This window comes from Felis catus, chromosome D4 (assembly GCF_018350175.1).
Source record: "Felis catus isolate Fca126 chromosome D4, F.catus_Fca126_mat1.0, whole genome shotgun sequence".
Lineage (NCBI taxonomy): Eukaryota > Metazoa > Chordata > Mammalia > Carnivora > Felidae > Felis > Felis catus.
In genome coordinates, this window is record NC_058380.1 from 85,630,398 (window position 1) to 85,658,025 (window position 27,628).

The 27,628-nt window shown below is 51.6% G+C and overlaps 2 protein-coding genes and 1 long non-coding RNA gene across 28 annotated transcripts in view; 2 read left to right on the top strand and 1 right to left on the bottom strand.

Annotated features, from left to right (window-relative positions):
• Positions 1-27,628, top strand: part of RALGPS1 (Ral GEF with PH domain and SH3 binding motif 1) — a 277,984-nt gene that overhangs the window by 129,828 nt on the left and 120,528 nt on the right. The window lies entirely within an intron of this gene.
• On the top strand, positions 5,628-26,991 carry LOC123381640. Its single transcript, XR_006588914.1, has 2 exons — positions 5,628-11,528; positions 11,566-26,991. It is a non-coding gene; the product is annotated as an uncharacterized LOC123381640 (long non-coding RNA).
• Positions 11,851-27,628, bottom strand: part of ANGPTL2 (angiopoietin like 2) — a 34,523-nt gene continuing 18,745 nt past the window's right edge. For all 10 annotated transcript variants that reach the window (XM_019816556.3, XM_006939476.5, XM_003995887.6 and 7 more), the window contains 3 exons: positions 18,047-18,240; positions 16,073-16,343; positions 11,851-13,671 (listed from right to left, as the gene is read on the bottom strand). In XM_019816556.3, coding sequence (XP_019672115.2) covers positions 13,472-13,671; positions 16,073-16,343; positions 18,047-18,240 — 665 coding nt within the window. In that variant the 3' untranslated portion in view covers positions 11,851-13,471. The remainder of the gene's footprint in view (positions 13,672-16,072; positions 16,344-18,046; positions 18,241-27,628) is intronic.

Sequence of the window (27,628 nt, forward strand, 5' to 3'; positions counted from 1 at the left end):
AGACCTCGAATGCTGCTTCGGCAGATATTTGCCTCTAATGGCAGGTATGGGGTTTATTTTTACAACAATTCTTTTGAACCTGTGTGGAAGGTTCTATGGCAACTGGTTTCCTGGGATTATTCGGGACCGTCTGCTTGTACCCGCACGCAGCAGTTGTTACCGTGTGCGTGTGTATTCCAGCTCCTTCTCATGCAAATTTTAGGGCCAGTTGGCCGCACTTTGCCTCACTGTATCTCGTGAAGCATAATTTAAAAAACACTGAGGGAAAAACTTGCTACATTTTAAAAGTAAGACTGTCTCAAAAAGTTTCCTCCCAGTTACTTCAAAGCGTAAAAAGAATGGTGAGGGGCGCCTGGGTGGCTCAGTCGGTTAAGCGTCCGACTTCGGCTCAGGTCGTGATCTCGCGGTTGATAGGTTCAAGCCCTGAGTCACGCTCTGGGCTGACAGCTCAGAGCCTGGAGCCCGCTTTCGATTCTGTCTCCCTCTCTCTCTGACCCTCCCCCACTCACACTCTGTCTCCCTCTGTCTCAAAAATAAACATTAAAAAAAAAAAAAAAAGAGTGGTGAGAATTAGGTCAATTATTTGCAGCTTAAATTTGTCTGATAGCAACGCCTTGTTAACACCCAGGTCGGACTAAAGAATGGCCTGCACCGTTTATTTCTAAACAGCTCTACTGACTCAGAGGGTGTTTGGTTTTCACTACCTATAATTCCCTCCAGGAAATAGCTACATGAAATTAAGAGTGCAGTGGATTTTCAAAGGTTTAGAACTGATTCCAAAGGTAACCATAGGCAGTCTGGAAGACTGTGATCTCTCAAGGAACAAAAATTAGGCACTCTGACAGTTCTGAATTGTGAGAGAACATTTAGACATTCTTGGTAAATTTACCCAGTTTTTATCTGAAAATAGGAGATGGATTTTGGCCTCTGATATGTGAAGGGAATTTCTAGAACCTAAGGAATTCCTTCAGACAAGCAAACCCTTCCATAAATAAAGCAAGGCTTTGTTTTCAAATATGGACTCTGACGTTTAAAATAAAGGCAAGTTGTTTCCAAGCGTAAAAGAGACCTAACCTGTGGGGTATCTAAAAGGACTCTCAGAAAGAAGCACTTACGCTGTGTCCCAAAGCCCCCAGAACAGCACAGCGAGTGAGGGGCTTGCACTTGGAGCCTGAGGGCAGCATGTGCCAGCCCTCCGCTAGACGGTGTGTTCTCGGTGCCCACCAGCGAATGATGGGTGGTGGTGGACGAGACAGATACCCTTTCTGCTCTGGTGGCACCCACAGCCCAGACCTGACCGGCAGGAGTGAACCGGAAACTGAAAGTGAGCTGAGCACCATGAAGGGAAAGGCAAAGGAGCATCTATAGAGGGGGCCCCACCCCAGTGTGGGGGGCCAGGGAGGGCTTTCTGGAGGGAAGCCCTAAAGAATGAATAAGCTAAGTGAAGAGGTGGGAGGTGAGCATGCCAGACAAAGACAACAGCTTGTGCAAGAGTCCTGGAGTGGGGAAAAACATGTTTGTTGGAAAAACTGGCTGGAGAGTAGAGAATGAGGTGGAGGGTGTTGTGAGAAGCAGCTGGAGTGGAAGGGAGGGGTGAGATGGCCTGGGGCCCGGACACCGTGAGTGGGGAGCTCAGGCCCCGATCCCCCTAAGAGCAGTAGGGAGCCACGGAGGGCTTGAGGCAAGGGCCTGGCCAGGTTGGATTGGCACTGGACACACTCCGCCTTGCCTACAGCGTGTGAGTAGCTTCGAGGAGGCCAGGCTAGAGGAAGGAAGACCAGAGAAGGGAGCATGAAGAAGCCCATGGTGCATCACTGTATGTGAGAAATTGCTAGAGGGGGAGGGAAGGCCTTTTAAAAACAGTTCCTTTTAGAGCAGAGCCTTGGAAAGACATGAGACAGTTGTCAGTGAGCCTGTCCCTTACACCCGATGGAGACACATGGCATTTCCCTGTGCTTTGACGTTGCGAATCAGCGTGAACATTTGAGTTCTGTTCCCCTTACAGCAGAGACGGAAGGGCCAGCACCATGCTCTCTCAGTCGACCCACACAGGGCAGGTGGATTTGGGCCGACTGATGCCACTAGCACTTCTGCTTCCTCGAACGTGGGTCAGAGTGGCCACCGCCACCCCAGGACCAAGTCTGCCAGCTCCCAGTTCAGGGTGACCACATTTTTATCCGGCTGTCCCCAGGTTTGCCAGCACTAAGGGTAGTCCTTTCCTTTAATGCCCGACTGAAAAATTTCCATTCCGCAGGCAGGAAATCCAGACTTTTTTGTGTTCAGTTCCCCACCCCACGTGTTTCCAAGGATCCCCAAGGAATACTCACTTGTTCCACAGATCCATCCTGGTTGTTGCATGGTGCCTCAGCTGGCTGCTTGGCTCCAAACCCCTGGTCCCTCCCTCCGGCATCTCTGCCTTTCCTATCCAGTCCCTGTGGCTGGACCTGTGTGGAGCCAGGCTCCTCCTTCCTCCCCCAGGGAGCACAGTTCGGGACGGATCCGGGGATGCCAGTGCCGCAGAGAAAAGCTTGAGCCTGCATTCCGAAATGCCTGCTCCCGGAGCCCCTGGACCATGCCCTTTCTCCTCTTAGCTAGCCACACGCGGCAGGGCCGACCCGTTGCTCCCCCATTCCTAGCCGAGGAGAGCCTTTGATCAAGTTTCCCCTTCCTCAGATGGAGGCATCCACCCCCTGAGGGGCCCAGCGAGTGGGGATAAGCTCTGCCCTCTGACCCGTCTCCAGCAGGCTTCTCAGTCAACAGAATAATCACAAAGGTAACTCCATCCCAAACGAAGGAAACCTTTTCCGTTATTTTGTAGAGTGGTCAGCTGCACATTGTCTTAAATCTCTCCCTTCCAGATGAGAAATTTGCCTTTACTTTTGCAGTCTATGAGTTTGTTACCTTAAAATTCACATTTCTCTGGGACCTCACAGTTGGGTTCCATTTTTACAAAAAGCCAGTGGATGTTATTAAAACCCCCATTTTGTGAGTGAGGAAAGCCACAGTTTGACCTACGACTTAGCCAATGTCATATGCCAGGCGGAGACCAAGTGCGACTCAACATCGCACGCTCTGGCTGGGGTTCCACTCAGCCCGAACTCGCGCACCCTCTGTCTAACACCTGTCTCCCTGGAGAGAAGCGGTGCGGGAGGAAAACACGTGTGGGGGTGGGGGGTGGGGGTGGCGTTTGCTCTGCTGCCCACAGCTAAGCACCTTGTCACCTTTGTCCCTTCTGGGGCACAGGGAAGACTTGGAGACAGCATTTCTCTGCGTCAGGAAGTTTTGTCTGATCCCCAAAAGGAGGAGGTAAGGGCAGAGCCCATTTTGTGTCAGAGAAAGTGTGTTTTCATAGCAGGAATCCGCGTACTCCTCAGGATGGCTGTTCTGCTTTGCCTTTTGGTCTCTGGGTTTCTAATTTGAAGCTCATGGTTGTGATCATGACAACTCTTGGTTATTCTCTCACATGTGACTGCCACTGCACTGAGCACTTTACTTTATGAGCATGATCTCACTTCATCCTCCTGACGTGACACTCTTTCCTCTGAGAGAGGCACTATTTTTAACTTATTTCACAGCTGCAGAAGTCGAACGGGACTCACGTGAAAGGTCTCACCACTTAGGGGTGCCACCTCGGACTGGTGATAGCAGTGCCCAAGCCACGTCTGACCCAGTGCCCAACCACGAACCTCAGAATATGCCGTATTTCCCTGTAAAAGGTCTTTACCTTCTGGGGAAGCCTGGACAGTGGACTGAGAAAGAATGTCTCTGGGGACTCTCCTTTGTGTAGTGAGGGCTTGAGATGGGGGACTGAGGGCCCCCTCCCCCGGGCCAGCTAGCCCCGAGGAGGACAAAGGTTGGGGGCTTGGGTTGGAGGAAGGGCTAGTGAGTATCCCCATCCTCAGGACTAACCTGGCACCGTGGATGTCCTCCTTGCACTGGTTTGGAAAGGGAGAGTTAAGGTAATTGGAATGGAGAATCTGAAGGATTCCGAGTGGTTGGTGGCTTGTAAGATGGCCCCAGTGCTCCCTGCTCCCCAGTATTCCTGTTCTTGTGCCATCCCTTCCCCCTTGAGCACGGGCAGAACGCACTGACTTGTTCCTGACAAACAGAATATGACAGAACTAATGGGACATCCATTCTGAGATCAGATTATTCAAGGACTAAGCCTTCTTTGTGGGAGGCTTGTTCTCTCTTCCTGGCTCTTGGATTCTGAGGGAATCCGGCTGTATTCGGCAGTCCTGTGGAGAGTCCCCTGAGCCAAGGGATTGAGGCCTGCTGGCCACCGCATGAATGAGTTTGGAAACAGAGGCCACCTCAGTGGAGCCTTCAGATGAGACCACCGCCTCCGCCTGTGGCTTGACTGCATCACTTGAGACGCCTTGAGCCAGAGGCACCCAGCTGAGATACACTCAAATTCCTGACCCACAGAAACTGCAAAGTGATAAGTAAGTAAGCTGCTGTGTTTTGGGGCCAAATCTATCACACAGCAGTGGATAGCTAGCACATCACACAAACTTGATCACTACCCCACGTTCATTACTTTCTTGCCTCAGCTGTAAAGCTGAGCACACAAGAGACAGTAAGATCAATCTCCAGGGCAGCAGGAAGTGCTGGGTCCCTCTCAGAAGCTAATATTCACGGGAGGAAATCCTATAGGACAAGGGGGGGGGGTTGCCACTTTAAGAGGTAATGAATTCTTACAGCCCTGTAAGGAAGAGGGTGCCTGAGAAGGGCCTCAGAAGTTACCCTCAGAAAGGCTGTGGTTCCCTAATCAAGTGTATGTTGGGCGTTAGAAGGTAACATGTCCAGGCCTTCGGAGGTCCACGAATGCCTGCTTAGGAAACTGGAAGATTTCCATTCTGTGTGCCCCCCAGAAAGCTGTGCTCCAGGGTGAATTCAGTGTCCACCCATTCTCTTAAAAACTGTTTTGATTACAAAAGCAACACCCTGTTTGTTGTAAAACTCATGAACACTAAAAAGAAGTCTGTGAAGTAAGAAGTGAAAATCCCCTTCTTCCTCGCCTACTTTCCAGAAGCAGCCACAATTAACAGTCGGTGCGTATCCTTCCGGATGTTTTGTTCTCCACACACTGATGTATGTGCATGTGTGTGGGGCGCAGGGGATGCAAGTAATAGTATGCCTTTTAACCCAAATGGGGACATTTTAGACATTTTGTTTGGCGCCCGTGGTGGGCACTTGGGTGGTTTGCCGAGTAGTGCCTGGCCGCCTACTGGTTTGTGCAGCCGTGTGCCTGCTGAGGAGCAGGTGGATGGCTTCTGTTCTCTCCCTTCTATGGAAAGTGCGTTGTGGCTTTCCTCACTTGTGGGGGATTTCTGGAACAGTGAGTGCCAGGAGAGGGATTGCTGGACAAACTATTTGTGACTTTATCTCCAGTAGCTACTTTGGGAATGCCGTTGAAAGGTGGCGGTTACAGTCGACCCCACGCTCACCACCAACCGCTAGGGCCCACCGACCCCTTTTTATTTATGAGAGACTGTCGGGTAAGAGATGGCATTTTGGTTTTTGTTGTTTTAATTTAATTAATTAATTAATTAATTAATTAATTTTTGAGAGAGACAGAGTGTGAGCCGGGGAGGGACAGAGAGAAAGGGAGACACAGAATCCGAAGCAGGCGCCAGGCTCTGAGCCATCAGCCCAGAGCCCAATGCGGGGCTCGAATTCACGGACCATAAGATCATGACCTGAGCTGAAGTTGGACACTCAACCAACTGAGCCACCCACGCGCCCCTGGCATCTCGGTTTAATACACGTTTCTCTACCTGCCAATCCTTTGTGCTCTTGGCAGAGAAGCTGCCTTCCTGCTTCAAACACATGCTCCTTGGGCTCTCCTGGGCCCGCAGTTAGGCAGCCAGGCCTTGCCTCCCACCCAGCAGCTCAGCTGCCCTCCGCTCCTGCCTCTGCATCCTCAACATCTATGTCTGTCCTTAATCCTTCTCCTGTGTCCCCAGCATGGCCCTGCATTGCCCTGATCAGTGAAGAAAGACTGCCTGGCTGTTGGGTCCCCACGGAGAGGAGGCTGACAGAAATCCTTGCCCATACACTTGCTTGGGGCTTGGTCGGCATTCTGGGCTCCAAGGCTTTGCGCTGCTCCTTATCCCTTTCCCTTTTTGAGATGACCAGGGTGTTGGCCTCTGTCAACACGTGGCTCCAGAGAGACCTGATTCCGTGCCTTTTACATTAGCTACCCTTCCAGGCTCTGGACCACTGCTCGCTCTCTAACGGTCACGGCAAACGTGACCTGTCCACCCTGCCCAAGGACCTCTCTCTCTTAGGAGATGTCCCTCAGCTTGAGGAGGGTGCACATGCTGAAACGGGGGAAGGGAGCACCCCTTGGCCAGCCCGTAGAGCCAGGTTTATCATGACCAGGGGTGAGCAGGGGATGGGACAGCCGGATGGCCCGCCCACCTGGGAGCTACCACATGTGGAAGTGCTTTGGGAAAGCTGCACAGATGGGAGTGATTATCTGTGTCTGGGTTCTCATGTGTGGGCTGAGCTGACCCAGGCTGCCCTACGTCAGGAGAGATGGGGGTACTTGAATGTCTGGGTGATGGTTGGTACCAAGGCCTTGTGTCCACAATGGCAGAATCTCAGATAGGCCTGGGTCGAGCTTGACTCTGGATCTGAGAGAGATTAGGTTAGGAAGCCCCAGGCCTGAAGGCATGGACATGGGAGATGAGCCACCATAACGGGGACCCAGCTACCAGATGGTGTGGCCCAGGGCTCGGGCCAGGTAGGATTTGTGCACAAGTGACAGCCAGAGCAGCCACCGGTTAACACCGTGACTGCCAGAGGTTGGGGCTGAGTCTGTCAGCTGGAGGACAAGCGGAAGCAAGAAGGGCGGGCGCAGCCTTCAGCCCTAGCACAGGGTCGGAAGCCCCAAGACGCTGGGCCCACTGCTCTGAGATAAATCAGGCAAAGAGCGCTGGACTGGCTTCCTGACATCGGGGGACCTGTTGTCTGTCCAGTCACTTCTGCACAGACAGGCTGGCTGGCTAGCTCACATAACTGCTGCTGTGGGCAGGAGGCCGCCAGGATTCTCAGGTGTTTGGGGGGGGGGGGGCGATGACGGGATGAGACAAGGGCATTGGTTGTTTCATTTTGCCCTTGTGGGTTGTGATGTAATGCTGCAGAAGCAGGAGTGCAAATCCTGAGAGGCTCAGGCTGCATGTTGTTGGGTGGGTCACTCGCATCTCTGAGCCTTGATGTCTGTTAGATAAAGGGAGTGCAATTAGAGGAGCCACCTCATAGGTGTGTTATGAGATTTATTTATTTATTTTTTAAAGTTTATTTATTTATTTTGAGAGAGAGAGAGAGAGAGAGAGAGAGAATCCCAAGCAGGCTCAGCACAGAGCCCAACGCAGGGCTTGAACCCATGAAAACGTGAGATCGTGCCCCGAACCAAGGTCAAGAGTTGGATGCTTAACCGACTGAGCCACCCAGGTGCCCCCTGTTATGAGATTTAAAGAGACACACATGGTGCCTGGTACACAGAAAGCACCCCGTAGATGGCAGATGGCACGAGTGTAATCCAGAGCAAAACCCTGCAGGAAGACTCCAGCAGTGGGGACCTCCTTGCCTCCTGTATCCACAGAGACTGTTGAGAAACTCAGCAAACCCAGGAAGGGCAGGAAGAGCCGCATCTGGGCACAGCCAGGTGTCACGTTTAGTGACCCAGCAGGGCCTGGAAGGTTTGCATATGCTTTGTGGGGTAGAGCAGGAGTGGGCAGGGGGAGGGACTGAGGAGCAGACACCATCTAATGGCTAATGGGACAGAATCCACCCAGCTGGCAAAATACAGTCTCTGGAGGGGAGGGGAATTAACAGCAGCTGAAGTACAGTGTAGACACCTTTTTGGATATAGATCCAGGCTGAGACCCCTCCTTCTCTGGGAACCTGAGAACCGCCCCCCCCCCCAACTGCCCCCACAGCATTGAACTCCGGCGGCAGTGTTCGTTCCAGCCAGAGCTGATCGGATTGAGGTGGACACCCGGCCCCAGCGGGCTGGGAGTCTGCACTGGAAGGGAGGGTGCTCGTCAGTCTCTGCTGGCACCGAGACCAGCAGGACATGTGAGCTCAGGAATTCCGTGCTGGGAAAAGCAGATGGACGCACAATGAGAAACAGAGAGACCTGCGCGCAAGGGAAAGGGAAAAGAAGGGGGGGTGGGGGAGGCTGGGAGAGCTGCTGCCTTGCCTCTTGAAGGCTTTCCAGGCCATTTCTGGTTCCTGGCCCTCGTGAGGCCCAGCTGCGTCCCTGCTCATGGACTCTGGGAGATACCTCGTGTCCTTATGTAACCAGCTTATTAAATGAGCTGGACTCAGTCAGGTGTAAGAAGAAACCAACTTAATTTTTTCCCCCGTGTCCTTTCCAACTTACCCTGTGGACTAGCTCTTTTCCCGGTCGACGCTGGAGACTTAGCAAGCCCCTTCGTCCCCTTCGTCTTTCTGGCGTTCGGCATGAAGAAGCCGAGTCTGCTTTAACCATCCGGTCACTGCACACAGTGTGGTGCGGTAACCAGAGGTCTGGACTCCCTAACGCCTGGACCAGAGGCCTGGAGGCCTGGGGTGGGGGAGGGCCCACGGTCAGCACTGTCACTGGCCCCCACAACCCTCCTGCCTCCCGCTTGCCCACTGAGATTTGTGAGCCTCGGGGTTGGAACAGGGGAGAGGGGAAAAGTGAGGGGTCAGGGCCCATCTTACGTGGCCAGTTCAGTCGTGATTCAGAGCTTGCACCAGAAGCCCAAGCACCCACACTCTTTACCCCCCATTGCTGCTGCTGCTGCTGCTGCTGCTGCTGCTGCTGCTGCTGCTGCTGCTGCAGAATTTCCCTTCTGGGCACTTCTGTCTCAGTTGCCGTGACCTGTGATACATCTTTTCCACCTCAACACTTATGGCTCCTTCCTTGGCTCCTGGGCCTCCTGCACTGTCTCCCCCCACCCCACCCCCCTGGCTGCCCTCTGGTTCCTAGGAAACCATATCCTTGCCTCCCCCGCAGCCCCTGATGGGCTTGCCATTTGCTCCAGTGTGGTCTCATTTCTCTCTGCCGCAGGTCTGGAGACTTGAGGCACGAGTCTGGTACTAGTGCTTGTGCCAAACCTCTGGAATGGTCCCTCGAAGGCCCTCTCGCTTGATTTAGGGTCGGGGGAACACCCACCCTCCGTGTGGTGGTGGTGGCCAGGGAGCATATCACAAGGACAACTCATTCCCCCCACCCCAGGGTATTTTTCCTGCACCTCTCACACAGGCTGCAGAAGGACAATCTGCTAATGTTGTAGAATCCTTTTGGAGTCACCCCCTATAGTGATGGTCCTACACCTTGCTCTAGGATGTGGGACATTTGGAAGCTATTATTTTGCCCTTAGCCTCTGGAGTCTCAGATAAAACTAAGGCCGAAAGAGTGCCTTTTTAACATTTTGTTACCTTGAAACGTGCCCTTTCTGTTTAATCCAGTTGCCTGGCTTTGTCATACTATAGCCTAGAGTCTTTGCAAGCCTGCATATAACAGATGAGGTGGTCTCAGATCAGAGAGGACCCCCTTGAGCTCCCAAGGACCATCTGTAAATTGTGAGCATCCTAGACTCCCAATACTGTTGTTTTCGGTAGTCCAAAGGCTTCTCTTTCAGTCTTGCTCAAATTGGCAAGATTTTGCAAGATTTAGGGGAGGGGATCCTGCTCAGTGTCACTTGCTTGAAGAACATCACTGTCTTCCTGCCGTGTTCCCACATAAGCCCGCAGGTCGGTGCCCCCCAGCGACCAAGGTATTGGTGCAAACTGGAGTGTGGGGGCTTGGCTGGGATCGGAGAAAGTCTGGGTCTGCAGGTACCCTCACCATGGAGACCTCAGTGACAGTAGGGCTCCTATGCCTGCAGGCCTTAAAAGGCCACTGGCTGGGATGGGAGAGGAAGGACAGGTGCTGGTCTGAGTTGGGCAGACCTCAGGGACCTGGCTGTGTTTGCTGGCCGGTGGAGCCACACACCAGGCGCTATGGCACCATGCACTTGAGCACAGCTCTTCTGCACCCTCCCCCCCCCCCCGACCCCCATTCTCTTCTTCAATGCTGTCGGCCAAACCCCCGTTTTACACCAAGGAGAGCCAGTTCCACATGTCTGATGGGTTTGTTCCTACCTCTCCTTCCATATAGCCAGGGTGTGGTTTGACTCAGGTTTGGGTTTGGGGTGGGGGTTGGGAGAAATAGCTGGTGTCTCGGCCTGCTTTTGTCTGGGTCACAGCTAGTCTAGGAAAAGGGTTATTCCGTGTTGTCCAGCATGGCTTTCCAGAACTCTTCGCTTTGGGGTTTGGACCCACGACCAGTGACCAGTAAGGCTGGATGGACCCTGTTTTCCTTAACCATCAATCCTTCCATCCTGGACACACCAGTCCAGGTGTGTGGGGAGGCCTGGGCCAAGGTTGAGGTATTCTCACCAAACACACCAAATCGGGTACAACAACTGATGACCTCGGCAGCCTACTAGAGGTTTGGGAGAAGGGAGCTGAGAACTCTTAGTTAGTGCCTGACATCCAGCACCTTCCGGATTAACTGCTGCTAGGGCATTTTTACCAGCTGTCTGACTGTGAGCCTCATTTCCTCCTCTCCTGTGAGGTGAGAACAATCCCTTCACCTGGGTGCTGTGAGCATTACATAAGAAAACAGAAGTCCAATTCCAAGCACGTAGTAGGGTGTAGTAAATATCTGTCTCTACCCAACTACATCTTTGCTAGAAGCAGCTCTCGTGTGGCAGTATTGCTAAGTCATTGGGAAGAGGGATTGCTGGGTCCAAAGGTATAAGCATTTTAAAAATTTTGATGCATGTGTATATCCATGTTTGATATACACGTTGCTAAGTTGCCCTTGAAACATGTTGAATCAATTTATACTTCCCTCCATAGTACAGAAAGTACGTATTTCTCCATTCCCTTGTCAACATGGAGATTTTTTTCATCTTTACAAATCTGATAGGCACCTTGTGATGGTTTGTGCTTGATTTAGTATCCCTCCCTCTCTGGTTATTACTGAGGTTGGCACCTTTTCTTCCTTATTGGCCATTTGTGTTCTAATGCGTTCGTGTGCCTAACGAAGTTTTCTGTCATGGTGTCTGTATTTTTCTTCTTGATTTAAGAGAGTTCTTGAGATAGCATGAATATTGATCCTTTATTTTTCTTATTTGATACTTGCCTTCAGCCTTGGTCATCTGTTATTTTTCAGAGGGCAGAAAATTTGGGGTTTTCTTTAGTCGTATCCCTTAATCTTTTCCTTTTTGGCTTTGGGGTTTCCTGCCATGCCTAGAGATGACTTCCCAGTCCACAGTTGTGTTTTTCTGGCAGCTAATGTGAAAGTCAGATTGGAATGAGGGAGGGAGGCAGAGGGCTCCCGGTCCGGTGGGAAGCCTGTTGTAGTAGTTGAGGAGAGAGGAGACACGAAGGCAGAGAAAAGGGCTTTCGTGGATGGATGGATTGGCGTTGGTGTGGTAAGGGGAGAAATTCTTGTTTTTGACCTGAGTAATCGATAAATGGTGTCTTTTGGTGACATGGGCCCAGACCTGGGGGAAGGTGTTTCAGGGGTTGGTTGCACTGTCTAGGAGGTGCTTCTGGGATGTTCAGTGAAGATATCCAGCACATGGCTGTAAGGAAGTGAAGCCCCAGAGAGCCTTCATGGCCTGGGTTTCTGTCTTGGGCCTCCTGATGGTGTACGTGGAAACCAAAGATAGGGAGAGTGTGATTTAAAAGATTTTGGTGTATGTCCTTGGTGCTGAATCTGTATCTAGTCTTACTCAAAGAGACTCTGATAGAAGAGGCCCCAGGAAGGCATTCCAAAACAGTAACACACAGTGTAGATACGTCCAAATAGCACTGATGGCTTTTATTGCAGGTTTGTGTCATTACAAGGATAATCTGGGAATATATTAAAAAAAACCCTCCCTTTTATATACACAAAACATGCTACATGGTACACTTTGTGGGAATGCTGAGGTAATAGGCACACACCCAGACGTGGACAGTACCAAACGTTCCAACATCTCACACACCCCCATTCACACGCCCACCGGGGACGGTCTCACCTTCCTGACTCCTCTCTCGCTCCCTGCTTGGCAAGAGTCCCGGTAGTACTGAGTCTGACACTTCGCGGCCAACAGGACTCAGAAAGCCACCATGCTGCGATGCACCAGCCAAGGGGTCCGGTGGCTCCTGGTTATTCAGGAGCTCGCGAGAAGCGGCCAGTTGTCACTTTTGTGGCACCTGGACTCCAGAGAAGTGTAGTTTGGGGACGAGATGCGGACTCTAGTCAGCCTGAGAGCACGGGACCTTTGGTCTGTAGCCATTCGGGGGCCCCGATGATCGGGGGATGACTTCTCTTCACTTGAGTATCTCCTGGGCAAGGTAGGTTATTATTTCTGTGACGGTTAAAATGACGTGTAGGCTAAAGTGTGAACGGAACATACAAAACTGCGAGTACATCATCTACGTGGCCGGGAGTTAGCTTTGGGGCCTGGCCTTCCCTTTCCTGACCAGAAACCTGGAGCCCAAGCTGTCTCCTACTCAGAGGCTTGCCTGGAAAGAAAGGATGATATGACAGAAAAGGTAAGGAGTGGGTATGAAGGGTAGAGAAGAGCAGAGAAGGTGCCTGGAACCTCAGTGAGTGGCCAGCGACTGGTACAGAAGGTACTTCCTGAATGGTGTTGGATGAACAAGTGGATGGATAGATGGTTGGATGGATGGATGGATGGATGGAGAAAAAGTCCTGAGATTGGGGGAAAGTATAGAAATGGAGAGGGAAGGGGATGTTGAAAGTTGATCAGGTGTCCAAAGGGTTCTTTAGCGAGGAAGCAGGGAACCCCTAGGTGAGTGAATAGCATGTAGACACTCCTGGAAAAATTCAGGCACGTGGACACCAAGGGTTATTCTTTGAATTAGAGCTACATAGTCTGTGATCTGCTCTCAGATTCGAGTAACACCATGTGAATGCAGTGCTTTTCGCCGAAGAGCAAAGCTGTTGGTAACAACTTCAACATCTGAGAATTGAATGTCTGTGCATTTAGGTATATAACCAAACCTATATACGTGTCTAGATATAGTACACGTGGTATATATCTAAATGCATATATATGTGGTATACACACATGTGCATAAGCTCAGCTCATGCGTATGTATATTATGAAGGTATTTTGCAGTTGGGTTTTCATTGTAGGGATTTAATGTATTTAAAGAAGGACTTGTCTGTAGTTCTGTCCTGTGTGGAAACATGAGGGTCTGTCTGATGTGAAGAAAAGCAATAGGGACAGAGAATACTGTATTGATTCCATTCCATCATCTGCCGCAGCGATCGGGTAAACAGAATCCGGCAGCCCCATCCTCCCGGCCCCAAGGTGAACTGGCGGGGAGTTGTTCCTGGTGCCGGGGCCAGCATGGCCGGGTCAGGCTCCTGGCAATGGCCGTGAGAGGTCAGGAGGGAGCTGGCTTAGTGGAAGGTGTTGGGGTTGGGCCGGATCATCATCACCACTTTCTTGAGCGAGTAGGACCCTCCTCGGAACTCAGCCCAGTAGACTCCATCCTGGTAGCGGCTCCGGTAATGGCCCCCACGGTACCAGACCCCGTTGAGGTTGGAGTGGGCACAGGCATTATACCACCAGCCTCCCTTCTGGTAGTGGGCACAGTTTCCTGCAGGAGACAAGGGAGGAGGTCACAGGGAGAAGGCAGTTGTATCCAAGGCTGCCATTTGTTTAGGGCCTTTAGCAGGGCCCTCTGGGAAGGTGGGGGAGAGGGCATTTGGAGCAGGAATGCTTGAGGGGTGGGCCAGGTCTCAGATTTGCTCCAACCTTTGAGGCTCGGCCTTGTGACCAGCGAACTCACCGAGCCACCGAATTGTCCTTGTGAAATGAGGGTAAGCGTGGTGCCTCCCGCACAGGACTGTGTGGTGATCGAAGGAGGGCGCATAGTTAAGCAGTTAGCCTGGGGCTTGTGCAGAGGCAGCGCCCCAGGGAGGTTTGAATAGGAAGCAGAAATGACCTGGGGTGGGCGGGGGAGCGGCCAAAGTGTTCTGAGGAATTTTTTAAGAGTTGCAACTGTTGGATCAAGATTTTTATAGAATGACAAAGGAAGTGTTTAAGATGAAATGCTCCTCTGTTCCTCCCAGCCTGTATTCCAGCCAAGTATTTTTTTATGATTTCACAAAAGAAAGATATTTTCATAAAACTTCTGGCACTATCATATCATGCTGGATTTTGCTGCCAAGGACAAGCAGTTCGGAACAACAGTGAAAGTGTGGGCAAGGTGCAAGCAGGCGTGCAGGGGCATCGGCCTTCTCAGGGAGGAAGTGGAAGAGGAGCTGCCAGCTGCTTGGGCTGCTCTTAGTTAAAAGAGAGGGTCCCCGGTTTCCTGAGCAGGCCTGAGAAGTGGACCCCCACTCAGAGGAAGGGCTGCCTCGGTCAGGTTTGTGGGCTGGCGCCCAATGGGGCCGGTGACCCTGCTCCCGCTGAGGCCTTGGGATGTGGGAAGGAGGCTGCAGGCTGGCCGAGGCAGAAAGCTCAGGGGAGAATGGGCTCAGGCACCCGCAGCCCCTGCAGCCCAGCCCAGAGTTTTCCTTGGGCTCTTTTAGGCCGTCACTCGAGGCTAGGGACCAAATGGCAGTGCTTGCGTTTGGAGAGCAGAGAGAGCCCTTGGCATGCCATGGCCAGCCTCCCGTGTGAGTGGAGGCCCCTCCTGAGCTTGACCTGCATGCCTCCAGGGACAAGGAGCTCACTTCCTTGCCAGCCACTGACGGTGCTGTTGCACAGGCCTGACGGTTTGGGTCATAGAACAGTCTTCTCCCTCCTATCCACGATGGCCCTCGAGATGCTGTAGCAGTCCCAATGTCCCCAGAATCTGACTAGCTCCAAGGGTCCTCTTCCTGCCCTGCTTTTCTAGAAGCCTCTGTAACCCTGCCTAAGAAGGCATACTGTCTCGTCAGGGGCCCCTTCAGTGCCAGCCAGCAGGTGGAGGTAACTGCATGTCCCCCAGTGTTGTGAGAACAGCCTGCTGGAGTGTGGCTGCCATGGGGACCTAGAGTGAGGACCTCCCTCCTCAATATGTAGGTACAGAGCTTGCCTGAAAAATGCAGACCAGGGGGCAGGGCCTGCAGACCAGGGGGCCTGCAGACCAGGGGGCAGGGAGGGGGCCAGATTTGCCCAATGAGAACAGACATCCTTGGCTTGGAGGTAGGGTTGGTCCCTCAGACAGGAGCAGTGCCTTATTGGCTTTGCCAAGCAGCTGGGGTGCAGAGGCCCTCATCTCAGGAAACTGGGTGTGGGGCCTGGAGAGGCTTAACTGTGGGAGGTTGGCATCTGGACTCAGGGCTGGATTGTATGTATGTGTGTCTCTTAGAATATTCTGGTTTTTTTTTCCCCCTTGTTTTTTATTTAATAAAGGCTTCCTAGTAAAGACCTGGCTTTGAGGCATATGACCCTGGACAAATCACTTCATGTCTTCTACCTGGTTTCCTCTTTAGATCCCTTACTACACTGTGTTAATAACACACGCTAATAATAGTAACCACAAAGACCGCCCACTTGGATTGAGCCCTCTTTGCCACATCTGAGACAAAGCACTTGAGGTACATCCTCTAACCTTCTCACCACCCTGCAAGGCAGGCATTGTCCTTATTTCCCGACGTGGAATCGAGGCCCAGAGAGATTAGTAAGCAGCATGCCCAAAGACACATGACTCGTAGGAGGCAGGGCCAGCATTATTACCCAGGTGTGTGGCCCAGAGTCCGTGGAGAGTGTGGCCTGAACACCTGGTGCCTCGGGCAGAGAGGTGATGTGAAGGCTTGGCCCTGAGTGGCCCACAAATGTGTAATTTGTACACCTCTTTGCCGTTCCCTTTTTGTTAATGCCCCTCTGACCCACCTTTGTGAAGGGGGTCTGTGGGCAGTGGGCAGAGGAGTGGGTTTTCAGGGAGTAGCAACAGGGTCGGCCTTCTGGGCTCTGGGACCTTCCTCTTCTCAGGCTGTGACTCAGAAGCTTTGGCTTTGACCGACCTCTTTGCCCTGGCCTGCACCTGGGTTTGACTGTATGGGTCCTACCTGTGTAGACGTCATGGTCTCTGTCCAGGGTGGTGAACTGCTTGCCGTTATGCCAAGTAAAGGAGTCACCAGCATTGCCATGGTAGCGCCCCAGCCTCAGCTTATAATACTCGCTCTCGGGCTCCAGGCGGAAGCTGGCATATTCTGCAAAGACTTTGCGGCCAGACCAGTCCTCCATGGTCACCAGCAGTTTGTAGTTGCCTTGGTTCGTCAGCCAGTAGATGTTCTCCAGGCCTAGCCAGTACTCGCCATCAATGTTCCCAAACCCTTGCTGGGGAAAACGGAGGAGAGCATTAGTGAGGGATATGTAGTGTCCTCAGCCAGCAGGGCCCCACTCTTGGATGCTCAGCCCTGGGTAGAGGAGATCAGAAATGGGCAGAGCATAAGGCAGGCCTGGGTTCAAATCCCCACCTCTGCACTTGGCTGTGACTTGATGAATCGCTTTTCCTGTCTGAGCCTCAATCACGCATCATTCAAGACTACTGAAAGTGTGCCTACTGTGTGCTAGGCATTGTGTGAACATGGGGGACACTGTGTTACCTTTACTACAGGGTTGTTGTAGGAACACACCTAATGTGGTAAACCGAGAGCCTAACACACAGTAGGCAGGCGACAGGAGTTCCTTGGACGGATCCTGACCACCTCTGAGCTTCACCGTCCCTCTCTGGGAATGGGATGTGTGTGAGGGTCTCGTGTAAACTCTAATGCACCAGACCGGTATGAGCTGTGACAAACACATGCTACATCTGCCCGGGCTCCCTTCTGGGTTTAAAATCGGCGGTTTTATTATTGTTTTTACGCTGAATTTAAGGAGTCATCAGCCAGGTAGTGGCCACTCAAAGTCTTAAGAATAGATGGGCTCGCTAATGATACTGATAGTATTCAGTGAGCCTTCCAGTGTATTGGCACTGTTCTCAGGACTTTACGTGGGTTATGTTGTTAATCCTTGTGCCAACTCTAAGAGCTAGGTCCACAGAGGCCCAGGGTCAGAGAGAGCCTGAGGGTGACTCGGGATCTGAAGCAGGCACCCAGTCTTAACGACTGTGTTCTCCCGCCCCTGAGAAAAAGAATATGGGCAGGAGGAGGAAGGGGTGAAGGAGTGGATCTTCAGAAAGCAGAGGAGAAAGAGAAGAAAACAGTGACACGGGCTGGGCAGGAGGTGGGCTGGGAGCAACCAGGACAGGAAGGGGCCACGCGAAGCCACGCGCAGGCGTCATGGCCAGGGTCGCTCGTAAGCTTTGGCGTCAGAGGCCTGGACTCGCTGCTGTGTGCGGCCCCGAGCAGGTTGTTTCACCTTTTCATCTGTAAACCGGGGCCACACCGGGATCTTCCTCCCGGGGCTCGTGTGAGACTAAAGCAGGTAACAGATGGAAGCACTTGGCATGGTGCCTGGCACGTGGCGGTGGCATTTGGTGAACTGAGCTCCTTTTGCCACCTTCGGCACCACCCCTGTCATCTGCCAGACGTAAGGCTGAGCCCAGTGGCCTTTCCTACCACTGGGTGGGCATTCAGCTTCCTGGGAATTCGGGCCTAGTGTTCCCGTGTTTCCCAGTAGCAGGCCCTGGGGACCTGCCCCTTCTGGGCTGCGAGACCAGGTCTTCCCGCAAGGAAGCCCCAGCTGGGAAAAGGATGCTCCCTATACCCAGACGGGGATGAGGGGCCACCCCCTAGCAGCATCTCTAAAGCCCCACCATGTCCACGGGCCTTTTGTGGTCTGTCCCTAACTGGTATCTTGTAGCAGTTGCCAGCGGCAGGCAGGGGAGGGGCTGCCGGTCCTCACCATCCCTGGTGGGTTTGCAAAAATGACCTCGTCAGTGTCTTCCTCACCTCACATGTGTACTGCACGGGGCCACCAAGGCCTCGACAGGTCAGCATGCACCTTCCCTCCAAGTGGCCCTCTCACCGGCTGGTCGGGCCTCTTGGGGTGGCCCGGTTGCTCTCACCGACAGCACAGACAGGGCCCGGGGCTCTCACCTTGTATGTCTCCCAGTTCCTGAAGAAGTTGACGGAGCCGTCCAGGCGCCTCTGGATGACGGTCCAGCCCCCAGGGTCGTGCCTCTGGTCACACCACACCTGCATGAGGCGGTTGGTGTTCTCTGGCTTCACCAGGTAGATGGAGCTGGTGTCGTGGCCATCCTCCAAGGCCTGCAAACAGTCTCTCCACGGGCCTGGGGATACAGATGTGTGCACATCAGACACCTCCCTGTTGCCTGGCCATGGAGTCACATTTTCACGTGCCTCTCACCCCAGGCCGCACTCCAAAGCAAGCACAACCTCAGGCAGGCCTCCAGCTGGGAGCCACAGGCCAGCAGTGAGAGGGGACTGATTTTAGTTTTCTGTAAGTTCAGGAAATAACGTGATGTAAAGGCAAGAGCCTGGGGCTAGGGGTCAGGGTGCCTGGATTCCCAGACCACTTTTAGCTCTGACTCCCTCACGTGGTGATTTGGGCAAGCATCCTTACTTCTGCAAACCCTCAGTTTCCCTGGTTTGTAGAAAGGAGATCATATTTACCTCTCTCAAGGTTGTGAGGATTGCTGAGATCCTTTGTGTGGAGTTCCTGGAGTGCTTTATCTTTTAGCTGGTGGTATTGTGAAAAGAGAGATGTGCCTACCAAAATGCAGCAGTGTGGAGCACTGCTCGGGCTCGGTCGGCCTCACCCCAGGCAGAGAGACAGGTGACTGCCCTCCTGAGTCCCGTGGGCTGAGGTTGGCCCACGTCACCTCAGTCCCGACTCCACGCTTGCCTTTACTGTGACAGTGCTCAGGGACAGTTGCAGTCTTTAGTGAGGAACTTCCGTGGGGTCACAGTGCCCAAGCAGTGTCCGGAATTTGGCCACGTGGCCAGAAGTGTCAGGATATTTCTGAGATTCAGACACTAACCTCCAAACAGCTTTTTGGGGGGGACCAGTCCCATTCAGCCCAATATGCGTATTTTCCAAAGGAAGCTCATTTAGGGCCAGATGCTCAGAGCATTCTGAGGTCACTGTGCTATAAGCAGGTCCACGGACTTAAAGGATGGTGTCCAGGATACCTTCTGGTCCATGGCTTTCTTCTGGAACTGAGACCAGATGAGTTTTGTGTTTTTCTGGGACTTCACTGAGCTTGGGCAGCCCAGTCAGAAGGAACAGGTGCCATGAGGGGTCTGAGGAGCCACCGTAGGCTTTTCACCACCCCACCCCCACCTCCCCTAGTGGTCTCCTGGATGTCGGTCACACCAGCAAGAAGGTTGAAACTGGGTCACCAAGGTCCAAAGAAGCTGGGTTCTTCCTTGTTGATCTCAGGAACCTTCAGAAGTTTGTTTCAAGACCTAATCATTGAACTACAGACTTTAAAGTGAATAAAATTGCCACAGTTTGCTTCAGCTTCTCTTCAAAATAGTCCTCAAACCAAGAATTGTTAAGACCAAAAGTGCTAAGGAAATTTCCTCTCATTCTCTGAATGTGTGTGTTTATTCTAACAACTATTTGCTGAGCCCCCGCCCTCGCAGGTGCTGTGCCGGGTAGTGGAAGCCTAGGGCAGGGTTCAGGGCGGCTCTGATACCCAGCAAGGGCAGAGCTGACCTCACCAGCCTCTCTCAACTTGAACTCCTGTGCGTTCCTGTCCTTTCCCTTCTGCGCGTCAGGGAGGGGCATCGGCGGAAGGTGTACTCGGCTTTTCCTGCAAAGATCTAACTTCTCAAGATTCCTTCCTGGTTAGACTTGGGCTTGGTTAGTCCACACGTGATAGTTAAATGAGAAAAATTTGGCGGGTTTGTTGTTGTTGTTGTTTTTCTGGACGGTTCAGGTGGGCTTTTCCTGAGTCCTTGTACTGTGTTCGAGCCTCCCCACCCGGAGCCTGACGGGGAAGGGCAGGGGCGGTCTTGCTCGCCCCTCCCCACCCCCAGTGCCTGATCTTGCGCCTCAAAGAGGGGGGTCGCTCTTGGTGCTTCCCGCTGACGGGGAGAGCTTCTCACCATTTACCTGTTCACCAACCTTCTCCGCCCCAACGGACGGGGCGGGACCCCAAGCACCGGCCAGGCAGATGCCTTGTGCGTCTTCTGTCTTGGAGAAGGGGAGGCCAGACCTCCAGAAAGAGCATTCAGGAAAAATAAAAAGGTTTTGCTTGTGTTCAGCTCCCAGCCCCAGGGACCAGGGCAGAGAATAAGGAGGCTGTCCCCGACCGCAGAGCGCACGGTGGCCGTGGGAGGGCCCCCAGCGCTTTCCCAGGTCAGAAGCACAGGGGAGGCTCTGGGAATGTCTAGTGGGAATGCTGGTGACAGAGGTCCAGCAGAGGCCTGGAAAACACCCCCCAAAACAAGCAGCCAGCCCTGTTACTGCAGGGCCTCCCTGGGGCTCCGGTGGGGCTCCCAGAGGGACGGTCTTGGTTTACAGGAGGCACTCCGTCAGGAGAGGCTTCGAAGGCCACTGGGAGAGTGGCAGGTGGGTCCCCAGCTCCCAGCCTGAGCTGCTTTTGTGGGTGCCGCCCATGCTTTCAGCTTCACCTTTGACATTTCTACAGAGGGCTCTTTTTAAAAGGCAAGTGTTTTAAAGTGCGAGGTCACTTGTCGTCACCCACTGGACAGATGAGGAGATTGGAGCATGGGGTCATTAGGTGCCACCCCTGAGGTTGGTGGCTTATATGGCAGATCCAGTGTCTGAGCCCAAGTGGCCTGGGTGGTCCAGAGCCCAAGTCTAAAACTCTTTTCTTTTTCCCCAACCAGAGTGAACTCCAGGGTGGGGGGCCCAGGCTGACATATCTGTGTCCCTAGGACTATTACGAATCTTTGCCAGTCAGCCAGGTTTAAAAAATAAACATTTACACTTCTTCTTTGTCAAGGTATTAATACCTTTTCAAAGTTTTTATTGAAGATTTGTTTCTCTTCTTTGCTTACCTTTTGGTGTCCTTCGCCTATTTCATCTATTTTAGTATCTTTTATGATGTAGAATTTCCTTTTTTTTTTTTTTAAGGCAAATCTGGCAGTTTTTTCCTTTAAGCCTTTCCAGAATCATGGAGTAGGAATAAACTAGTAAAGAGGTGTTTCGTATTTTCTGCTGTTAAAAAAAAAAAAAAAATCTGCGTGTCTCCTGCACACTGCACTTGGCCTGAGTCTCAGGACCCGTCAGCTTCCACCAGTAGCCACATTTCCAGACCAGTTTCCCTCCGAAACCCTCGCAGAGCCCTAGCAAACCGCCTGCACTGAAACACGCTCCCTTTTCTCCCATGAAAGGCACCAGTGGCAAAGGTCAGAAACCTAAATGATGGACGAAAGGGAGTCAGAAAAAATACTCAGCATTGGAAGACTGGCAGCAGTAATAGGATCAGGGAGCAGAAAATGGCAGCAGGACTATCATGTGGCTCTGTTCAAATGGCCGATTCAAATGAGAAACCTGTAACGGATACAAATACAGGAGTCAGGAGCCCTCAGCTCAAATCTTGGTGACTCCATTGCCTCGCACTGTGTCCCTGGAAAGTTCCTTGAGCCTCAGTTTCTACTTCTGTAAACAGGGGTAACAAAGCCACCTGTTCTGGGGGCCTCGCAAACACAAGAGCACCCAGCGCGAGGCCGGCCAGGGCAGGTGCCGCTCGGGGTTCTCTCTCCTTCTTTCCTCTGCTGGATGAAAGCTGATGGTTTTGAAATTGTCCACTCCCCACCTCCCCACAGCCACATACACACAAACAAGTAACTGTATTTGCTTTTGAATTTCCAAGACTAAAACGTACAGTGATTTACTGGTAGATGTTTTCTACAGAGCACATTTTAGAAGTCACAGCTTCAGTGGAGAAGCCCCCGAAGATACACCGAAATGAAGAATGGAAACCCTTTTTGTCAATGAAACTGCGTTTTCAGTGTGCAGTGGGCAGGGCTCTCCCCCTGGAACAGTGCAAAGTGCCCAGGCGGTATTTCGCTTGGCTCCTCTTCTGAAAGGGCAGCGTTGCCCAGAGCGTCAGGCCAACACTAACTCAGCAGCACCACGGCTCCGAGCGGAGTAGCGCCCGACCTCATCTCTATAAAGACCATATTTACACTCTCAGCAGAGCTGTAGCCAGAACGTTCCACGTGAAGGGAAGTGCAGTCACCATGGCCGAGCTGAGCCTGCGTGGTTCCTTAGAGAAGCAACACAGGGTGTGGAAAGCACACAGGGCCTGGAATCGGGAGGCCTCAGGAAGAAGGGATATTGGCGATGGGAACACAAAGTATACAGGTCTTGGGCCCCCAAACCTCAGTGTCAAACCCAATGAGGGTTGGAGGTGATCAGGTTTGAGTCCCCTCACTGCTTCCTTCTTCCTGTCTGGGGTTCTTACACATCAGAAGCATAGCCTCCTAGGAAACCAGGAACCACTTCTTGATAGCTGACCCCATGCTCAGTATGCCCGATGAAGCGCCTTTCTGGTAAAGCTGGGCTAGAGCCTGCAGCCCGGCCTGACCTAAGTGTAACTGCCTAACCCCAGTTTCCTCTCTGGGTTGGGGGCAGACCAGCTCAGCCTGACCTGCCCACTCATGTCCCTTTGGAGAAATGGGTTACCAACTGCATCAGCTGTCAGTGCAGTCACCCCTCCTGCTAGGGAAACGTGGCCCCGTGAATATCTGACCAAGCCCACTGGCAACACGTTGCAGGCCTGGAGCTAAGAAGTGGGTAGACGGTGATGCCTCTTCTCCCCGGCTGCTCCGGAGGCCTGCAGAGAGGAGCAGAGTCCCTCCTGGCTATCAGCTGGACCAGACCATGTGGCTGGCCAGCGGCCTGACTGGCCTCTTTGACCCATAAGCCCAAGTCTCAGGACTTGACCACCTGAGGCTGTGCAGAGGCCCTGTGGCCTGTGGGAAATGTTCTAGGAATGTTTTAGTTCATAGGAAGGCGCCGGGGAGAGGCTTCTGTGATAGTACCGAGACACGCTGCTTTTTCGTGAGAACAGTATGCTGTTTTCAATTATTCTCACCGATGATCTGTCTCCAAAAAGTCTTTGTGCCACTCCCTGAAACATTTTTCTAACAGGAGAACTGACTAGTTGTTGAAATTGGATCTGGAATTTCCTATCCAAATTAATCCATCTGAGAGCCAAGGCACGTGGACTGCTTAGGTGTGAGTCTTGCCCTGGCCAGCGTCAGGACTCGCCAGGCGTCCTGGGTGAAGGGCAGGAGAGCAGACACCCGGAGAGGGGGTCGGTGAGGAAGAATTACATGGGCTGCTTGAGCCTTATTTGTCCAGAAGGCTTGGATAGATAATATTTTGGTCGTGAACATATGTATTCCATGTCAGTCACCACTTTTTCACTGAACCGGAGTACGAAACAATAACCTAAACACAGGAACAGCTGGTGTGTTCGCAAAGGCACCTGAAGTTCCTGTAGGGCCTCAGAGCTGACGTCACGGGTGTCATTGCTGGTGCTGCCGGGGAAAGGGTCCAAACGCGCGTGCCCGCCGTGGAGGCCGCTGTAGTCCGCAGACGACGGGCACGGTGCCTGGGGCTGACGAGCTTTTCAGGAGTTTATGAAAGTATTTGAGGCCTAAAAAAAATTTATTGGCTCTAAAATACGAAAACTGCAAAATCAAAGTTTATAAGTATGTAATTAAATTTCTACGAAGTGGGACATCTTGTCAAGTTCATTAATTGTTAAATTTAGTCTTCATAAAAATGTTATTACTTTTGAAAACAATTTGTAGGTTAGATTTTCCTCACTTCCCAAGAATTCCTGAACATGCCTGATGTTTGCCGAGAAATCAGAGCCAGCCATAAATTAATTGTGTTACTCTTGGCCAAATAATTTCAAAGAGCAAAATTTAAAAAATCCGTTCAAAATTTTTACAGTGAAAGTTCTATTAGATGTGGGAGGTGGGCGTGTTTCAGCGGATGTGATACACGGGGAGACTTCCCATGTAAGAGCTCCCGGAGCCCTCGAAGAGCATAAATGGGTTCTGTTTCTGCCTGTCTGACCTCAGGGTAAACAGACTTGGCAGCATTCCTTCCCAAAGGACACTTTCAAAAGCATTGTGCCCACTCCTGGGTTTCCATCAGTACCCTTGGGCAGGAGGAGAAAGATGGGCTTTAAAGCAATTTAAAAGGGAAAAGAGGTTCGCCCTGGAGGGGCTGTGGTGGGTTCACTGTGTGCAGAGCTGAGCCACACACTGTGGCTCCCAAGACTGGTCGGGGTGAAGCCCGGAGTTCCTTGGGTTCAGTGGTTCAGTGGCACCCAAGGCTGCCCCGGGGCAGGGATGTCACTGGACGCAGAGGCGGGCAGCACTCTGAGCCTCCCTGGATATAGCGATGAGAGTGAGCAAGCGTCTCTCAGTCCAGAGGTCAACGGTGCTGTTCTGCAGGCACATCGTGGAAGGGCTGATCAGATCCGTGACGGCAACCCACAGGTACCGGGCAGGTGGTGTTCAAGCGGTCTGCCAACCTATTAACCCTTTCCAAGACAGGGAATCAGCTTATGGGCTTGTGCTTACAGAACCTGTGTTGGCCTTCACTGATCACCTTTTAATTTTCCAAATGCTCACGAACCCCTCTCTCTGATCTTTTTTATAATTTTACTGGGGTTTAAGCTAATTGTTCCAGATTTTCTAGTATTTCATCCTTTCTCTTTCTGAAAAGAGGGCATTTGCCCAGCACCAAGCCTGTTCTTCGTGATTTCTGGATGATTGGGGGCAGTGATTCTGAGTGCTTATCTGCTGTGCCCTCAGCCTCCTCATCTCCTCCTCCAGGAAGTCCTCCCCAGCCCCAGAAGAACTACTTAATCCTCCTCGGGGTTCCCATGATGCCTTATGATATATCTATTTGTCTGTCTATCTATCTATCTATCTATCTATCTATCTATCTATCTACTGGAAGAGAATAAGAATGATGACTACCATGTACCTGGAGCCTTTTGCCGTCCAGGTGCTTTACCCGGGCTTTCATTTCCTCCTCACAAGCCTTTCCAACAGGGAGGGAACTAAGTCCCAGGGAGACTGCACGTCTGGAAAGAGGAGGCTCTAGGGTTAGAACTCACGTCTGCCTTCTGGGCCTGTTTCTCCCTGCTGCAGCGTGCTGAGTCTGTGTCACCGTGCTAGGATTGCTTGGGGTCCCGTCATCTCATCGGTCTCTGGGATCCTTTCGGGTGGGAGCCTCATCAGGGGCGTGATCGAGTGTCCATCTTGCCAGCACTTAAGGGTCCCTTAGTGCCCCGTGTGCCTTCCCCCATCTCTTCTCCTTTCTTCACCACCGTGAGCCACGTTCTCTTTGTCATCTTCCTTCTGTTCTTCCCACTTTGAGAATCAGTGATCAGTCTGGGAACATCTGGGAACAGGAGCCCCACAGCAGAGGGTCATCAAGATCCAAACCAAAACCTGGGAACGTGTGGACGGTCTGTCGTAGGAAGTCTGCCCGTTGTATCTGGGATACTGCCAGATGATTGGATTTCTGCTCTTTTGGAGGTTACTCTGGACAGACCCCCTAAGACATCTTAATTTCAACAGTTAGAGGGGTTTTTTTTGGTTTGTTTTTTTAAAAAAACATTAGTCATTAAACTAAAATTTTCTTTTTCTTAGCAAAATTTCTCTGTATACACTGTAATTCTAACTTAAATTACTGTATTAAAAATCTGCTAAAGGAAAATCACTTATTCATTTGAAAAAAAAAAAAAAGCATTACATAAAAGCATTCCAGGTCCTGTGGTTCCACTGGCTCACCTTGAGGTACAAAGCCAGGATCATCAGGCTTCTTTTTTTAAGGTGCTCCTCCTCAAGAGTCATCCCAGGGGTAGCTGAAGTTGAGACATTACTTTTACAGCACACGCTCAACACGCCTAACCACCTTAGTTTTAGACACCATTGAGTACGATGCTAACGTAATTCTGCTTTATCAATCTCTTTTTTCCTGGGGGAGCATCTCAGGGTAATGATACAGTCCACTGCACAAATTCACCCCAGCGATCCATCTATGTGGCTTGGAGCTGGCTGCAGATACCCAAGCGCCAGGATTTTCCAGATGGCTTTTCGTCTGCCAAGTGCCAAACTGTTGGGATTTCTAGGCCACAGATGCCAGATCACCACTTTTAATAGTAACAAGTTGATAGTTCATCCCGTGGGGCTGTAAAGAGACCGAGCCTGTATGTAGCTGAATGTCTTCCTTGGAAAACACCCGAGTAAGGCAGTGAGAGCTTGCCATCACACTCGAGGCTCTCTGTGATCCGTTCCCCGAGGTATCCGAGGAGAAAAGAGAAAGCAGAGCCAGAAGGAAGATGACCCACCTTGAACTCCAGTGGCTTTTGTTTATGAAGAAGCTAGCAAAGAATGCTCTTTGAAATATCACTGGATTACGTAGTTTGTAATGAATTTGAGAATCTTACTTTGTTCAGCAATAACATTTCAGGAACAAGACAGCATAGTGCAGTGAAAACAGCACAAGCCCTGGCGGCAAGAGACCTGGGTTGGGTTTTCCGTCAGCTTTGGAAAACTGAAAGGCAGAGCTGGTGGTGGCTACGGTCACCCTCCCGTCCTCTCAATTCCCAGGTGCCTCTCTGAATCCCTACAGAGCTTCAGGCTTGGAAGCCCAGTCTCTGGAGCTGGTCTGCACATGGGACCAACAGCTTTTCACCTGGAATGACAATTGCTTGACCTCCAGAAAGAATGGAAGCTACAGTGTAATCTATCTTGTTCTCTATTTTAAATCCACAATCGATAACATACGTATTTCCTACCTCACAGGGGAAGTAAAATATAGGAGGGAAAATCCACCTGGGAAAACACTTGTTCGAGTTGTCTGTGCCTACCCGGCCATAGAGCATCTGGTGGGGGGAACGGGTGGTCTCTGTGTTAGCAGTGAAACAATGTGGTTGCCACCTAATGTGGCCCCAAGAACAGATCACCTCTGCTGATTTTTATGTATTTAACGTATTTAAAGAAATCAGGACTTCCGATTTTGCTGTACGTTGAAATGCTGAGTAGAAATAAACCCAGAAAATGTGTCCAGATTCAGTACAAATTAAATCAGATTTATCTGCAGCTTCAGTTGGGTCCGTTTGCTGGAAGTCAGGCACATATTAGGTTTTCTGTGGGAGAGCTCAGTTGTTTTAGACATTCTGCAGTGTGACGCTAACTCAGTTCCGCTTTATCTTTTTTTTTTTTTTTTTTTTTTATCTCAGGGTTATGATACAGTCTACTACCTAAATTCACCCACAACAGTCCATTTGTACGACTGGGGAGCTAGCCACACATGATTGGTTGGGTTGGTCTCTCCTATACCTGAATAAGGGGACGGCATGATAGTGATGAGTTTGCAGTGACGCTGTCTTGTGTTGTTAGAACCATAAGAGTCCTTATAGCAAATCCACCAACTCTGTTCCCAGGGCTCTTTTAGAAGGAGGTGCTTGGAACCTAGTACATAGAATAGTGATGGAGGGTCACATCCCAGGTAGCAGGCACTTGGGGCCAATTCAAGCGTTTATACAGTGATTTTCACACCAGTTCCCCTCCAGCCTTTCCGTGGAAACGTGCGGTATCCCAGAATGCTTAAGACAGACTCAGGTTTGAGTCTTGGCTGAGCCACTCCCTAGCGGTGTAGTCTTGGCTGAGCTACTTACTCTCTCTGAACCTCAACATCCT